Source organism: Hyperolius riggenbachi, chromosome 1 (assembly GCF_040937935.1).
Source record: "Hyperolius riggenbachi isolate aHypRig1 chromosome 1, aHypRig1.pri, whole genome shotgun sequence".
NCBI classification, from domain to species: domain Eukaryota; kingdom Metazoa; phylum Chordata; class Amphibia; order Anura; family Hyperoliidae; genus Hyperolius; species Hyperolius riggenbachi.
In genome coordinates this window covers 625,930,188-625,948,552 of record NC_090646.1, presented here as the reverse complement: position 1 = coordinate 625,948,552, position 18,365 = coordinate 625,930,188, and the positions used below count along the sequence as shown (strand labels likewise).

Genomic DNA, 18,365 nt, shown 5'->3' with positions numbered 1-18,365 from the left:
CCACTGAGGGGTTTTACCCCCTGAGCACCAGAGCAATTTTCACCTTTCAGCGCTCCTTCCATTCATTCGTCTATAACTTTATTATTACTTATCGCAATGAAATGAACTATATCTTGTTTTTTTCGCCACCAATTAGGCTTTCTTTAGGTGGGACATTATGCCAAGAATTATTTTTTTCTAAATGTGTTTTAATGGGAAAATAGGAAAAATGTGGGGAAAAAAATAATTATTTTTCAGTTTTCGGCCATTATAGTTTTTAAATAATGCATGCTACTGTAATTAAAACCCATGAAACGTATTTGCCCTTTTGTCCCGGTTATAAAACCATTTAAATTATGTCCCTATCACAATGTTTGGCGCCAATATTTTATTTGGAAATAAAGGTGCATTTTTTTCAGTTTTGCGTCCATCCCTAATTACAAGCCCATAGTTTATAAAGTAACAGTGTTATACCCTCTTGACATAAATATTTAAAAAGTTCAGTCCCTAAGGTAACTATTTATGTATTTTTTTTAATTGTAAATTTAATTTTTTTTTAATTACAAAAAAAAAAAAAAAATGGGGAGTGTGGGAGGTAATGAGTTAATTTTATGTGTAAAAGTCATTTATTTGTATGTGAAAAATGTGTAGGGTGTAGTTTACTATTTGGCCACAAGATGGCCACAGTAACTTTTTGTTTTAATGCGACCTCCAAGCTTCCTTCCGGAAGCTTGGAGGAAGAATAAGGAGGCTGGACACGTGAGTTTTTTCTCACAATGATCGCGCTGCCCATAGGAGAGCAGCTGATCATTGCGGGGCTTAGATCAACGAACGGGAATGGATTTTCCCGTTCATTGATCTCTGGGCGAGCGGGCGGCGGCGTGTTTACTAGCGGCGAGCGGCGTGTTTACGAGCGGGAGCGCGGGCAGCGTCGGGAACGCGGAAAGTACGTGTTTCTCCGTCCCTGGTTTTTAAAGGATGGAAAAAGGGGCGGAGAAATACGTACGCGCGGGGGTAAAGTGGATAATTCTCAAAACTAATTTTAAGATGATATTTAATGAAACAACCTTTTCTCAAAACAAAAACAAAAAAATTGTTTGGACGGACCCAGCGCAAACACCTGATTTGCAATACGAAAAAAGAACTAGATAAACCTTATTCGGAGATTAGTTAATAAAACGTAACTTAATAAATTCGGGTTAAAATACCGTATTTTTCGGAATATAAGACGCACTTTTTCTTCCCCAAAACTGGGGGTAAAAAGTGGGTGCGTCTTATATTCCAAAGGTACGGTATTTTTGCCCCATAACATACTTACCGGATCCTGCCGCCGCGATCCTCGCCTCCTTCGTCTGTCCGCCGTCATCCAATGTCGCAGCAGCAGTCATCAGAGGGTCCAGCAATCCCATCTAGTATCCCCGACTGATCCCCGCTCTTTAAGTGTCCAAGTCGCCGGCTCCTGTTCACTGCAGCCATGCTTGTATGCAGGCTCGTGGTGATCACCCGGTGATTACGCGATGCTGGGGCCGCCTTCCTCCATAGTTACGGCGTCCTCTTCTTAGATACAGTGACCCCTTCTGTGTGACGAGCGGCGCATGTGCGCCGGGGTCACGCATGACGTCAGGTGCACGTGCGCCGCTCGTCACGCAGAAGGGGGCACTGTAACTAAGAAGAGGACGCCGTAACTATGGAGGAAGGCGGCCCCGGCAGCGCGTAATCACCGCGTGATCACCGCGAGCCTGCATACAAGCATGGCTGCAGTGAAGAGAAGCCGGCGACTTGGACACTTAAAGAGCGGGGATACTGGATGGGATTGCTGGACCCGCTGATGAAACCTAATGGGACCCTCAGATGACGGCTGCTGCGACTCTCGGGTGATGACAGGCAGATGGAGGAGGGGAGGATCGCAGCGACAGGATCAGGTGAGATGCAGCAGGGGTGTAGTGTAGTGTAGTTTGGGTTGGCTGGAGGGGTTACTTAGTGAAGTGTAGTGTAGTTTGGGTTGGCTGGAGGGGTTACTTAGTGAAGTGTAGTGTAGTTTAATTTGGCTGCAGGTGTTAGTGAGGGAAGTGTAGTATACTATAGTGTAGTGTAGTTGTTGTAGTAGGGGTTAGTGAAGTAATGTGTAGTTGATGGGGGCAGCAGGGGTAAGCGAAGTGTAGTGTAGCAGGTGTTAGTATAGATGGGCAGTGTAGCTTAGATAAAGACAGTTTTTGGGGAGTTAGAGGTCCATAAGAAGCCCCTGCACCATAGACGCACCTAGGTTTAGTTTATTTTTTTTTCCTGATTTTTGCCCTCTAAATCTAGGTGCGTCTTATATGCCGGAGCGTCTTATATTCCGAAAAATACGGTAGATAGTTTGAACAGATTATACTACCCCTTAGTGCAAAAAGTGATACAATGGGTTGGGAATAAAGGTCATTTGTCTTTCAGACTCTCCTCCAAACTAACAATGCATGTATATTAACAACCCCACACACAACCCTACAGGTTTTGTTTCCTTAATTGGAAACTTCGTCAGGGGTAACCAAAGTGCTAAATGCCTAGACTATTAACTAATCTCCGAATAAGGCTTATCTAGTGTTTTTTCGGATCAACCAAGAGAGAACTGTGGTGCAAAGTTATTTTAAACAGAAGATAAAAAATTATCCCATACAGCCATAGCAATCTCTGCCATGCACTGAGGAGGACCAAAAGTCCGAAACAGGCTGTCTACATGCGGGGTTGATGTGGCTGAGTAAAATGTAAAGCTATAGGCTTGCTATACACCAGCTGTTCTGGATGCTTGCTTGGCTTACCAAGGGCGAAAAGGGATAATTTGCATATTCAGTAGGTGTGCATTGTGGGTAACCACAAATGTTCACTTATAGCTGAATTATTGCAAATTTCCTTCTGTTTTAAGGAGGCAAGTCCTCTAGGACAAAACTTAGGAGAAAAAGTGAACTGGATAAGGGCCATAGTGGGCTGAACGCTATTATCTAGGAGATTTTAGCTTAGTGTGGCTGCATGCTTCTTTTGAAATTGTGTCATTTTTTAGATATGGCCACTTGTTGGAAGGATAGTGAAAAGTTTGAAAAATTGAAAACGTTTTTTTCTTCCTTATTTGATGGTTAAAGTGCATAAGGATATTATGACATTTATAAGACCTCTCCAGCTTATTTACCTGTTGCTTTAGTTGTAATTGCTTACCACCTACTTCTTGTGAACTACAAAGCTCCACCTCCAAAAGTACACAGTTGCTTTCTACCGTAATGTAGGGATTCTGGGAAATGTAGTCAACCTTTGCTCTGTTTTGGGAGCAGAAGTAGATTAAGATGAAATGTGGCCCTAGGCAAGGTGATGGCTTTGGCTCCTCCTCATGGTTCTAAGATGGGAGAAGAGTCAGAAAAAGTGGCGGCTGGGCCCCCGACACCCATTGGCCCCAGGCACTTACCTAGGTTTCCTTGTGGACGGTGAAACGCCAAGCTTCATCTAGATGCAAAATAGCCGTTTCTTCTCTCTGTTCTGTGCCTGCCACCCACCTCCATTCCCTACTGCTGCAATACCTGCTGATATCCATGGTTAACATGTAAAGGCAAGTTCATCTTTGTATACTTGGATGCTGTCACTGTCAATAGTGTATTACCCTGGACGAATGGTACACTAGCTGATTTCTTGTAATATGCCTCGTGGATGACCCTGCTCTGTCTGGGAGTCACATGTTCACACCGGACTGACCCCTCTAGCTGTTGAATTTAGACAGGGGAGCAAACAAGCTGTACTGCAGTTCCAAGCACATTTATTTTGGACCATGAGACATGCTGTTCCCCACTTTGTATCTATACAATGTATACATCTGCTTATCCTGCTTGCTATTACTATTTGTCTTGTTTAGTTTTATTAATGGGGCACTATGGCGAAAAAATTTTAAATTTAAAATATGTGCAAACAAATAAGAAGTACATTTTTTACCAGAGTCAAATGAGCCATAAATTACTTTTCTCCTATGTTGCTGTCACTTACAGTAGGTAGTAGAAATCTGACAGAAGTGACAGGTTTTGGACTAGTCCATCTCTTCATGGGGGATTCTCAGGGATTTATTCATTTTCAAAAGCACTTAGTGAATGGCAGTTGCTCCGTCCAACTGCCAAAAAACTGTATCGAGCAGGGAAGCTGGCCAGCATCATTATTTAAATCCTGTTTAGGGAATATCTTTATAAAGAATAAAAGCCTTGCTGAGAATCCCCTATGAAGAGATGGACTAGTCCAAAACCTGTCAGATTTCTACTACCTACTGTAAGTGACAGCAACATAGGAGAAAAGTAATGTATGGCTCATTTTACTCTGGAAAAAATGTACTTGTTTATGTTTGCACATATTTTCAATTTAACAACTTTTCGCCATAGTGCCCCTTTAAGCTTTAAAGCCATATTCTTCCTGTATCAGGAAATGACTCAGGGGGGCAAGACATGTTAGCATGAAGATGGGGCGCTAGTCTTTTTGGGGACCCAGCAGGAAACTACCTAGGGGACAGTTCTCCAATCACGGCACCCTCTACAGCATAAAGCGTTGCCATTGTCCAAATAGCTGGGGCGTATCATTACTACAACCTATCTGAAATCTAAATGAGGATGCCGTCCACCCAATCACGTTAGCGGAATTTTCTCCTGCTGAGTCTCCTGAAGTAGACTAGTGACATGGTGGAACATTTAATCTCTCTTTAAAAGTGTACAAAAAAGCAGAAAGTGCTGTACACAGTATAACGTAACACAACACCGTTATGTTCATTTAATGACATTGATTTTGACTTTCTTGTTGGACTTCAGCCAGCGCTGTATATAAATCACTAATCCACTTAGTTATTCATAAATGGTCGGTTTATGGCGACTTTACTTGCGAACTCTTTAATCTGCCTGCATGGCGCCTACTTATTGGCAAATCAACTCTGCTGTATAGCCAGCAATGTGAAGTGTAGGAACAGATTAAACAAATACATTTTCTTGGGTGCTTAAAGGGAACCTGAACTGAGTAAAATTATTTAAAATAAACACATGATGTACCTGCAAATGATTATTACATACTTACCTCACCGTCAGTTCCTCTCAGAAGCTCATTTTCTTCTTACAATGATCCCTTCCAGTTCTGACAAGATTTTGTCAGAACTGAAATATACCAGTTGCTGTCAGTTACAACTAAATGTGCAAGGTAATGTCCATGCTTCCCAATGGCTCAAGTGGGCGATATAACTAACAGTTTAAAGGACAACTGAAGTGAGAGTGATATGGCGGCTGTCATGTTTATTTCCTTTCAAGCAATACCAGTTGCCTGGCAGCCCTGCTGATCCTCTGCCTCTTATACTATTAGCCATAGCCCCTGAACAAGCATGCAGCAGATCAGGCGTTTCAGACTTTAAAGTCAGATCTGACAAGACTAACTGCATGCTTGTTTCTGGTGTTATTCAGATACTACTGCAGAGAAATAGACCAGCAGGGCTGCCAGGCAACTGGTATTGATTAAAAGGAAATAAATAAGTCAGCCTCCGTATACCCTTTATTTCAGTTCCCCTTTAACAGTGTGCTGACCAGAAAGCTGTTAGGGGGGTAATGGCCAATTTCAAAATGGAGGACGGAGAAATCCATTGATCACAGTGGACAAACAACACGCGGGAGAGGAGAAAGATTGATGAGCAGACTACATGGGAGGCAAGTATGATCTGTGTATGTTATTTTGACTTTTTATTTTCAGTTCAGGTTCTCTTTAAATTAAGGCACACACATACATACATACATACATACATACATACATACAGTAAAAATGGTACAGAGTGCGCAGGGAAGCTCTTACCGCATCCAGCGCCACGCTCCTCTCCCCGTCGCTCCGGTCCTGCTTTTCCACCTGCAACTTCCAATATCCCAGTACACTGCGGCCACCTGCTGTAATACAGCTCCGGTCCTTCTTCCTGGTTGGCTCATACTTCTGCATTAGTGGTTCCCTCATATTACATGACCCTAGCAGTGCACATGCCTGTGGGTCACACAGGACATGCGGCGCACGCAGTATGGGGGAACCAGTAATGCCGACCAGGAAGGAGGACCAGACCTGTACTGCCGTAGTTGGCGGAAGTGTACCGGGATATCGGAAGATGCCAGAGAAGCAGGACGGGAGCAAGGGAGAGAGGAGCGCGGCAGCAGGATGAGGCCAGATCCGAGTCTGGCCCATTGAAGTTGCAGTGTAGTGTAGCTTAGCTGGTGGGGGCAGCAGGTGTTAATGTAGTGTAGCTAAGATAGAATAGCTTAGAGGGTAAAAGGTCCATAAGACGCCCCTGCAGGATAGATGCACCAGGTTTAGTATTTTTTTTTCCTCCCGATTCTTGACCTCTAAACCTAGCTGCGTCTTATAGTCTGGAGCATCTTAGGCCGTGTACACACTGCTGCGCTTTTAAAATCTCATGTGTTTTTTAATCTCAAGGTCTTTTTGAAAAATCATGAAAATTATGAAGACCTGTACACACTGGTGCGATGTGATTTTTGTATTTTCATGAAGGCTTTGCATTTTAAAAATTGCATGCGATTTTAAAAACAGTGCAAGCGCAGCAGTGTGCACAGGCCCTGATATTCCGACAAATGTTCTGCCAGCTTTGCAACGGTATTGTCAGGGCTCCATCCACCTGAGTGCAAAAACTGCCTTTAATGCCTATGCTGTGTGGCTATCGAAGTGCTGCTAGTGGCCCCTGGCCCATGTGCCATCACGGCAAGGGGGATAAAAACAAAAAACAAAACTACAAGCGGTATTCAGCTTACCGGCATCTTTAATCCATTCATCATAAAGTAGTACTGCTCTTGAGGTAAGGTCCTTGAAAGCCATGCTCTTTGGGGCTCTAAAATAATAAAAAAAAAACAAAAAAAACAAAACACATTTATTAGTCAGGACAGCTGATAATATCAAGGTTATAAAATGACTGGTTGGCACAGCCTCTGCAAGCCACACACCACAGCAACTGTGAGGTAGATTGATCAAGAAAGGAAAAAAAAAAAATAAAAAAATAAAAAAACAAAAAAACACACTAAAAGCATTTGCCCAAAACAACCAATCACCGTATTTGCAAATTTAGGCCCCGTTCAGTGCTCAGCTGTGTTGCAGAATAATTCTGCAGGTCAACTCACTGCCCATACAATTCTATGGACCTGTTCACAGTACAGCATTGTAATGGATTGTGTCATTTTAACTTGCTTCATGCATGCTATGTCCAGTCTCCATTGCAGTTCACACAGTCATAACGCATTATGCAACTGACCACTGTGACTCCAGCCTTAATTGAAACCTGCTCCACTTTTGCTCCAGTTTACTTTGCTAAATTTATTTAATAGTTCTACATCTTTTATTACTACTGCAACATAATAGAAGACTTTAAAGCACAAGTGAAGTGAGAGGGATATGGAGGCTGCCATATTTATTTCCTTTTAAACAATACCAGTTGCCTGGCTGCCCTGCTGATCCTCTGCCTCTAATACTTTTAACCATAGATTGTGAACAAGCACGCAGCAGATTTATTTATTGTATTTATAAAGGGCCAACATATTACGCAGCGCTGGACATTACTTTAGGTTACAGACAATATTTAGGGGTGACATACAGCAATATGACAATACAGCAATACAAGAAAGACCAGATCACACATCACAGTATGAGTACAAGGTAATGCTTAGTCAGTCACTGGATGGAGCATGGAGATTAGGCAAGTTAGGTTCACCCAGATGCATAGCATGGGTGCACAGTAATGGAGGTGCATGATCAGGTAGGACACAAAAGGAGGACCCTGCCCAAAGGCTTACAATCTAGAGGGAGAGGTAGGGACATGAGAGGTAGGGGACCAAAGTTCAGCTGTGGGTTTAGAGCACTTGTGAGGGGTGGTAGGCCAGAGTGAAAATGTGAGTTTTGAGGGCCTTCTTGAAGATGTTGAATGAGGAGACTGCCCTAACGGGTGGAGGTAGGGAGTTACATAGTGTTGGAGCAGCTCTTGAGAAGTCCTGTAGGCGTGCATGGGACTGGGTGATGCGGGGGGCGGTCAGGCGAAGTTCATTGGAGGAGCGGAGTGAGCGGCTAGGTGTGTACCTCTGAGTAAGATCGGAAATGTAGGTTGGACAGGTTTTGTGGACGGATTTGTAGGTCAGACACAATATCTCGAATCTGATTCTGGACTGGATAGAAAGCCAGTGGAGGGATTCACACAGGGGAGCCGTCGTGGTGGAGCGATGGGAGGAGTGGATAATTCTGGCTGCCGCATTCATGATGGACTGCAGCGGGTACATTTGAATCATAGGGAGACCAGACAGCAGGGCATTGCAGTAGTCAAGGCGGGAAATTATGAGGGCATGGATGAGGAGTTTGGTAGTGGCAGAGGTCAGGAAAAGGTGGTTCTTGCAGATGTTACGGAGGTGGAAGTTGCAGGACTTTGTGAGGTTTTGGATGTGGGGAGTTAAGGAGAATGCGGAGTCCAGGGTGACAGCCAGACAGCGGGCTTGAGAGGTAGGGTGAATGGTAGTGTGGTTAACAGTGACATATCTGGGAGGTTCATGGATGGCTGGGGTGGGAAGATCATAAATTCCGTTTTGTCTATGTTTAGTTTCAGAAACCTAGCGGACATCCAGGAGGAGATGGCTGATAGGCAGGAGGAGACCTTGTCCATGGTAGTGGTTGATAGATCAGGGGCAGTGGAGATAGATCTGGATCAGGTGTTTCTGACATAGTCAGACAAGACAAGATAATAGCTGCATGCTTTTTTCTGGTGTGTTATTTAGACACAGCTGCAGCCAAATTCCAATCCTTTCAATTGATATTTCTTATATTTAAATGTTAATATAAAGGAAAATGAACCAGGATCAAAAGGACCAGTGTGGTTTAAATTATAAAACAACAAGTTTTTCTTATGAAATCTTTATGGTATGTGTGATTAGGGGTCTGCTGGAGGTGTGGTTAGAGGAGTGGCTGGGGCATGGCTTAAAGAGAAACTGCGATGAAGAAATGGACTTTATCCCAATCAGTAGCTGATACCCCCTTTTACATGAGAAATCTATTCCTTTTCACAAATAGACCATCAGGGGGCGCTGTATGACTGATATTGTGGTGAAACCCCTCCCACAAGATGCTCTGAGTACTGAGGTACTTCTGGCAGTTTCCTGTCTGTGAACCTTGTTACATTGTGGGAAATGGCTGTTTACAGCTGTTTCCAACTGCCAAAACAGCAAACAGCAGCTACATCACTTGCCAGCAGTAAAAATGTCACATGTGATAAATGTCAGGGATTTAAAATATTTTACAATGGGCAAACACTGACTAAATCATTTATACATAATTATTGTAAAAATGAAGCACTTTTTTTATTACATTATTATTACTGGAGCTCCTCTTTAAAGAGACTCTAACATCAAAAACATCCCCTGGGGGGTACTCACCTCGGGTGGGGGAAGCCTCCGGATCCTAATGAGGCTTCCCACGCCGTCCTCTGTCCCACGAGGGTCTCGCTGCAGCCCTCCGAACAGCCGGCGACAGACCCGACTGTCAGTTCAATATTTACCTTTGCTGGCTCTAGCGGGGGCGCTGTGGCTGCTTTCGGCTCCGAACTACACGGAAATACCCGATCTCAGTCGGGTCCGCTCTACTGCGCAGGCGCCGGAAACTTGCGCCTGCGCAGTAGAGCAGACCCGATGGCGATCGGGTATTTCCATGTAGTTCGGAGCCGACAGCCGTCAGAGCGCCTGCGCAGGAGCCGGGAAGGTAAATATTGACGTCATCTTTCACGGAGGGCTGCAGCGAGACCCCTGAGGGACGGAGGACGGCGTGGGAAGCCTCATTAGGATCCGGAGGCTTCCCCCACCCGAGGTGAGTACCCCCCAGGGCATCTTGACGTTACAGATCCTCTTTAAGTGTCTGTTAGCTCAATTTCAGCGGAGGCAGCTACAAGATGACTTAGCAGAATAATCTGCAACCCAGGTTAAAGTTCTCCCCCAATCCAAGTGAATACCCTCTCTTCCAGCTGGGAGATACAGAACCACAAACACTTAAATTGGTGGAACAGCATCTGAAATCTTTATTTACAGGTCAATCTTATATACACCCTGATGTTAGGGAAAAACCAGATTAGACCGGAGTGCACATAGAAAATATTTGAAACAATAGCATAGACCTGGTACAGACAGCAGAGACAATAGGATTTGTTATTCTGTAAACAACTGGCAGAGGTAGACTTTGTTACATGTGTTAATTTCTCAATAGACCAGGTTTTTTAACAACAATGCATGAATAGGTCTGAGTCTTCAGATCTCTGTCACAGTGGCTTGTATGGTAATATACCAACTGGGTATTGAAATACAGGTTTTGTATTCAGGTGCCTGGAACTTCTAGAGTGTTAATTATTAATGTATCTGTAAAGCACTGTCTGGAGGAATGTGCTGCTGACTAGTTGAAGCAATGATGTCATTTTTAAGAAATTGTGATGTGCTGTATATATTTTAATATCGGGGTGATTTACGCAGCACATTATTACAACCTTTCAACCCAACCTTTGATCCCAACCTTTTCTAAAGGAAAGGGCGGGATCACTTAGATACTATGCACAGCTCTATGTATGTTAGAGATCAATGAGTTAGTGTTGTCATTGGTACACAAATACAATATACAGTTTAAAGGGTTACACAACTACACGATGAATTAACAGTAGTTAGCTTTGCTAGTATATCATCCTAATCTAGCCCTGCATAACTTAATGGAAAACTGAATGTGGTAAACTGTAACAGGTTGCCTAAAGCCACACCTCACCCATAAGGTTAGAACTCCTTAATGCATTTTGGAAAAAAAAATGATCCTCGAGTGGGTCCAGGAAATGTCAGTTCATTATTGCAGAGTAGAATATTGTTCATTTGAAGGGTGAAGGAGGACGGTGAATTCATCACCACAAGCCCTCATGATGAATGCAGATGTTTTTCTGCCAAGCTCTCACTGTCTCGGGGCAAACAGACAGTGGCGGCTGAGAGCTGGCCGTGTAATCACCGTGGCTACACCCAGTGCCTTTTTGTTAGCAGTTTCATTGTATGGCATTGGGCACCCACAAAAGAAATGGAAACAGATTTATAACAAGGATGTAGCAATTGCAGCCAGGTTGTAGAAGGCAGGGAAGGGCAGACTCAACTTCTCATCCCAGTTGAGAAACCTCACAGTTGCAACAGCAGAGGCGGAGTTCTTCCCAAAGGATGACACAAAAGAAAGGCTTGAAGCAGCCATCACCAACACAGGAGGAGGGCAGGTGCAGGAAGGGCTCATCCTTACAGCAGAGGGTCATCCTTCTAGGGCTGCATCAGTGCAGGAGAATCATATCAGATGATCTCCAAAGTATTCCATAATCAGGTGATATCACAGGCAGGTCTCCAAGTGAACAGGTAATAAAGAACACTTGTGCAGGCAAATTAGTAAAGATGAATCAGACAAGAGTTCAAGGTTTGTCAAACTGCATGAGCCAAGTAAATGATAGCTCAGTCTCAATCAAAGCAGTTATGTAGAGGTCCTCAATGGTAATAAGAAGTTAAACAGCTTAGTGGGTGTGTGCAACCTATTTACCACATGCGTAGCTATGTAACAATATTTTGACAAAGGTTACTCTCTCTATTCAAATTTCTTTTACTAACATCATACTGTCTGTAAATCCTAGTACTATAGAGTTCTGACACTTAAACACATTTCTCTGACCTTGCTTTATACAGCACAGTATCAATACAAACAGACATATGGAGACAATTACAATCAAATCAACCAATAAGTATTTTACATGACATATTTGTCTCCACCCTCTCCAGGCATGTTAGAACACTGATGTGGGCCGGGTTATGAGGCTGTGTGATTCAGCCACTTGCAGGTTTAGTTGGCCCCCCATCTCACCCTGTGCACAGTAGGTGGTACAGGGGGTCAACGTCTGCTGTTCAAAACCCTCCCCAAATGCACAACACCAGGGTTTGTTTCCCACACCCCTCAGATTGTAACCAGAGACAGACCAGAAACCAACAAAGAAATTGCTGTAAAAGCATTTGTTAGAATTTTACACAATTACAAGTGAAAAAATATAAGTATGTCACTTTGCTTAAGGGACTCATCACCATTAATATTATACACGTACCCAAACATTCACACAATTGTTTGCATTATTCTTGGCAATATGAACAGAAAACCTGGCATGAGCATAACTTCTAGTAATTTGAGCAAGATGATTTTGGACACAATCTCTACATTACATTCATATCGGCATGAGTGCAAGCTCAAGTTAAAATGATTACATTTCATTCACAGCAACTTAATTCCTACTGGAAGATTTACAAACCTAATTCACCCATTGACAGCAAAACTGTTGTGTGCTTTGAATTCTCAGGTATATGCAAAAATACCTGACAAAAAAAAAAACCCACATGAAAAACAAAAAACTTCAGATGGAACATGCCTTTCCGTATGTTAATTTTTTATAACCAACTTTAAATTACAAATTTTAAGACATGTTACATCTGGTTCACCCGAAATAAATTGTTTCCTTTGCAAAACACTAAATTCAAAACATCACAATGGCCAGCAACTTTGTGCATGGGTCATTCATTATATGAGGTGAAAACCAATTACACATTCAATCTCACCTGCCTTGCCTCAAGACAATTTACAAACCCTCTCCTATAGTAGACAAAGAAAGACAACACATGCACATTTACATAACCACAGTCCGCATACCTTAGACTCCAACAATAATTTAGCTTTTGACTTTTCTGACTGTAGAAAAAAACGATCAATTAAATTAAGAGGTTTATTCCTAACTCTAAAAAAAAAATTTGGATACTCTCTGTGCACAGACACATACACAAACAGACAAACAACAAATAGCTGGGATCTTCTTTTGTTTCTGTTTCCTGACACTCTCCTCATTGCCCCCAGTCTTTTCAGGGAAGAGGAAAGAGAAAAAACAAAAGCATTAACACAAGTCTCTCCCAATACATGGAGGGAGGGGGTAGAAACCTGCAACAACTCTGAGCAGATGTCCAGAGATGCATATTTAAAGTACAACCTAGCTGAAAAAGTGCAACCAGTCATACACAAGCAATTTAAATCACAGTTCCACAGAAACTACAGTGAGAGGAGATAGACAAACACATTTATAGTAATTAGAAGAAAAGGCTCAGAAACATCTAGTAGCCAGGCCAGAACATTTTGGAGGGACTGATAAAAAAAGTTATCCTGCGGCCGCAATGCCCATTCAAAATGTCCTGGTCCAGAGAGACACCTGCAACTGCTGAGTGTCTCCGAGAAAAAAAATGAAACTCCTAAATAGAGTTAGTCAGAAATAAGATTCAAAGCAAATTGTGGAACATGATTTTTTCTAAAACTTACAAATCTATATATCCGCATTAAACAGCATCACAGAATATGATACATCATAAATCAAAAATAACCCGTGGGAGTCCCCTTACCTTTGAGACTTTCCCATTATGCTAAGCTAAAAAAAATAGAGTGAGATTAGCTGAGTTTGAAGGTTTATCTAGGGATGGTGACGTCAGTATTAGACTTTACTGGCAAACCTGGTCTCCAGCTTATGTGATTCTTCTATAGTTTCTATAGGTTTATCTACACCCGATTTATGGTTTGAATTTTAACTATCCTCTGTGGACAAGTTTATACCTTCAATCTCAGCTTAACCTCACATACAATCTACACAAATCTATACAGTAACATGCAATCTTATATAACTAAAATTCACTTAAGCGACTATACAACAATATACAAGGTTTAGAGAGAATATTCACTTAGACACACAGTACTGCTTTCTTAATTGGGGCATCAGACCCGCTATTTACTTTAGGAATATCAGATTCCTGGGAGAGGCGCTACAGAAGCACTTTCCCTCCGGGTTCTATTAATCCGCTCTGACAGTATAGGGTGGTAATCAAAAAATAGAATTACTCACCCGATACTGTATATGGCGGATCCAACTTCTCGACACCAAACTGTTAGCTCAATTTCAGCGGAGGCAGCTACAAGATGACTTAGCAGAATAATCTGCAACCCAGGTTAAAGTTCTCCCCCAATCCAAGTGAATACCCTCTCTTCCAGCTGGGAGATACAGAACCACAAACACTTAAATTGGTGGAACAGCATCTGAAATCTTTATTTACAGGTCAATCTTATATACACCCTGATGTTAGGGAAAAACCAGATTAGACCGGAGTGCACATAGAAAATATTTGAAACAATAGCATAGACCTGGTACAGACAGCAGAGACAATAGGATTTGTTATTCTGTAAACAACTGGCAGAGGTAGACTTTGTTACATGTGTTAATTTCTCAATAGACCAGGTTTTTTAACAACAATGCATGAATAGGTCTGAGTCTTCAGATCTCTGTCACAGTGGCTTGTATGGTAATATACCAACTGGGTATTGAAATACAGGTTTTGTATTCAGGTGCCTGGAACTTCTAGAGTGTTAATTATTAATGTATCTGTAAAGCACTGTCTGGAGGAATGTGCTGCTGACTAGTTGAAGCAATGATGTCATTTTTAAGAAATTGTGATGTGCTGTATATATTTTAATATCGGGGTGATTTACGCAGCACATTATTACAACCTTTCAGTGTCCCTCTTTCTTATCTCAAAAAGTTGGGAGGTATGCCGAAATTGGCCGCATTGTCAATCACTTGGCGGCACCAATTTTCAACTGATTTGATTGTCGATCGGCCGCCAAGTCGCCTGTTGTATGGCCACCTTAAATAAGCCCAGTTTATCTAACCTTTCCTAGTTAGAGAGACCTTCCATCCCTCTAATTATTTTAGTTGCTGGTCTCTGCATCCTGCATGAACCTTCACAAAGAAAAGCTTAAAATACGCTCAGCATTTTTACCGACCCACACAGTAAAATAGTTTACATTCCACATTTCCTGCTTGTGCTGCATTGGCTTACAGTACACAAGACATTGCTACAAGAGGCATCATGTGTAGCGAGGTACTATGTACTGTGTGTGTGTGTCAATGTTGGACTAACCTGATTCCACATACACACTTTCCAAGCAGCTCAGGTTTTCATGTAAATTCTGCACATGCATGTAAACACTAATGCTACATATACACTTGAAAGATAAATGAAAGATATCAGACCAATTTAACCACCTTCCATGTAGTATGAGAGCCATACTACACTATTCTATGGAGCTGAACTCCACATCAGGTGAAAATCTTTGCAAGATGCTGCTTACAAAGACGTTGTACACATTCAACAGATCAGTTCCTGCAAAAGATCCATCCCTGCAAAATGCATTCATAGTCTATGATATCTGAAGATCCTCATACACCCCTTGTTTAACAGACATTCATCTGCAGATCTGAAAATCCATCCTGGTGGATCTGATCTGCAGATGAAGGTCTGTTAAACAAAGTGTGTATGAGGATCTGCATATAGACTACGAATGCATTTTGCAAGGACGGATCTTTTGCAGGAACGAATCTTTTGCAGATACTGATCTGTTGAATGTGTACAGCATCTTTGTGTGCAGCATCTTGCAAAGATTTTTACCTGATGGGGAGTTCAGCTCCATAGAATAGACTGTGTAGGTACGGCTCTCATACTGCATGGAAGGGGGTAAAATTGGTCTGATATCTTTCAAGTGTGTACACACAATAAGAGCAGCCAAGCCTCTGCACCAGTGATGGTCAATGAGCTTGTAGGAAAAGGTCACGCACACTGTACACAGGGTAACATCGGAGCAATCAGAATCAGCAGTAGGATCATTTGATTGGCTCCATTCCTAGTTGGCCACAATTTGCAGGCATGCCAGATTATTTGCATGTCGCTGGCCATCTCTTCTCCCTGCGGACATCACATTCAGGCCTCTGCACCATTGCAGAGGTAGGAGCATGGATATGGGAAGGACCACCCCTTATCACTGAGGGTGACAACTGTAGCGAAAGGTATATGGAGGGTGCCCTATTTTCCTTTTAACGGGTCAAAGAGTTCACTTCCTGACTTGCGCTTATCTCTAAAAACATAACCGCCAGGAATCGGAAAAAAAAATTACAACTAAAAAAGCCAAACACTAACGCGAGCGTAACGCAATGCGAATGAGCCCTTAAAGTGACACTAAAGCGAAAAAAAACAAAACTTATGATATAATGAATCATAATACATGTACAGATAGTTAATAGAACATTAGTAGCAAAGAAGAGTCATTGTTATTTTCAGTTATATATAGCTTTTTTTTTTTTTTTTTTTTTTAAACTACATTGCATCATTCTCTAATATTTGCAGTTTACAATTATGAAACAGAGCAGAGCTAAATGTTTTTTCACTGTTTCTTTCAGAAAATAGCATTGCTCTCTGACTAAATTAGTCGGAGAGCTCAGAGAAGCTCTTTTGTATAGATAACAACTGAAGTTTCTTAACTCTTCCTGTACTGGAAACAAAATGAAACTCTTCTTTGCTACTAAATGTTCTATTTCTTAGCTGTACTACACATACAATTCATTATCTCATAGGTTTATTTTCACTTCAGATTCCTTTTAACAAAAGAACAGGGAAGGACAAAGACAGTGACTTGGCAAACCTGAATGAAGAGAAGAAAAAAAAATTGCTTCAAAACTCACACATCTTCTGCAACAGACAGCTGTCTGCTCACACTCTATTCTACAATTTTATTTTCTCACTACAAAAACTTTTACGTCATGCACGCAAGAAAAGGCTTTGTGCTACTGCGCAGGCGCTGCCAGAACTCACAGGCGCAGAGCATCCATGCTCATACACGGAGGGGAGCGCAGCAAGAAAGAAGGGGAGGGTCCGGACAAGCAGGGGTGGGGTCGAGGAGAATACAGGAAGCCTCCGGATCAGGGGTGCCCATTAGGTAGATAGTGAAGGACTTCATGTTAGATCCCGACCACACTACATTTTACATTTTGTACATACAAGTGTGCTCCTAAAATTGTACATGGGTAGATCATTTTGACTTGCTAATTTTTTTTTTTTTAAGTAGCTCACAAGTCGAAAAAGTGTGGGCACCTCTGCTCTGGATCACCCAGAGACAAGACAGAACATTTATATTGTGCTTTTCTCCTGGCGACTCAAAGCACTGCAGCCAGTAAGGCGCGCTCAGTAGGCAGTAGCCGTGTTAGGGAGTCTTGCCCAAAGTCTCCTTACTGAATAGGTGCTGGCGCACAGGAAGAGCGGAGATTTGAACCCTGGTCTCCTGTGTCAGAGGCAGAGCCTTGAAAGAACAAAACCGGCATAGGTTAGTCACAAGTTGGCTATGGCACATCAGACGGCAAAGCCTCAGGAGTTATCACTTGCGTCTATATAGCCAGCAGGATTAGTAGTCCCTTGGACTCTCTCATGCTGGGCATACACAGGTAGATAGTGCGCCGGTATCGAGCCAACAGCTCGATGCAGGCGCATCACCACTCGTCCGCGCAGATCGATTCCCGCTCGCCCTTCTTATCAGCGCTTCGGTTTTTTTCTATTGTCCGCCCGCAGGGATCGAGCGCGGTATCGATCCGCCGCAGTGACAGGTTTGATCTTATCAATCGAGATATCAGCGGCTCGATTGATAAGATCTATTGGTACTTATCCGTTAGCTGTGGGCATCCGGCAGGTGGCGCTTTTGTTGCCAATTTCAATCATACTTGCTTCACGCAACAAAACTGATTGTAACCGCCGCAGGTGGTGCGAATTGTATTACTAGTTGGCGTAACAATATGTCTATTAAAAAAGTGAGTTAATTAAATGACAAATAAGCCGACGGCAATGTAACAGATCAAGCCGCCGGCTTTGCGTCTTGCGGTCCTCCCCCCTTGGCTTCTCTCCTATAGAACACTGGCAGCCCTGGGGGGACACTCGTATCCCCCCAGAGTTGTTCGTCGCATTAAAATAAGCAGGATTCCCTGCCGCGACGAACGACTGAGGGGACACGCATGTCTCCACCTCCCCCCCCAGCCCCCCAGTGTTCTATAGGAGAAAGGGCAGGGGGGGGGGGGGGGGGGGGACAGCGTGGCTAACGCCTTGAAAATCGCTTGGCTAATGTATTTGAATGGGATGGATCACACCAAAGCGATGTGATATTTTTCCAAACGTAAACGCGGGACCAGCAGCATTTCTGAGGTGACTCAGCCTCAATGCTAAGTATAGGAAAGTGGAAAAATCGCTCTAAAAAGCACTAGAACATAGCGATTTTCCAAGCGGTTTACACTTCCAGCTCTACTGTACACAAAATAAAAAATTGCTACACCAAAACACGAATGATCGTTTCCATTAACTACACACGTTAAAAAGGGAACCTACAGCGAGGCTTCCATATTTATTTCCTTTTAAGCAATACCAGTTGCCTGGCTGTCCTGCTGATTGTTTTGG

The 18,365-nt window shown here is 42.7% G+C and overlaps 1 protein-coding gene across 6 annotated transcripts in view; it reads right to left on the bottom strand.

The window, feature by feature from the left end:
* ELOVL7 (ELOVL fatty acid elongase 7) overlaps window positions 1-18,365 on the bottom strand; it is a 162,990-nt gene that overhangs the window by 25,253 nt on the left and 119,372 nt on the right. For all 6 annotated transcript variants that reach the window (XM_068271822.1, XM_068271823.1, XM_068271820.1 and 3 more), the window contains one exon: window positions 6,759-6,835. In XM_068271822.1, coding sequence (XP_068127923.1) covers window positions 6,759-6,822 — 64 coding nt within the window. In that variant the 5' untranslated portion in view covers window positions 6,823-6,835. The remainder of the gene's footprint in view (window positions 1-6,758; window positions 6,836-18,365) is intronic.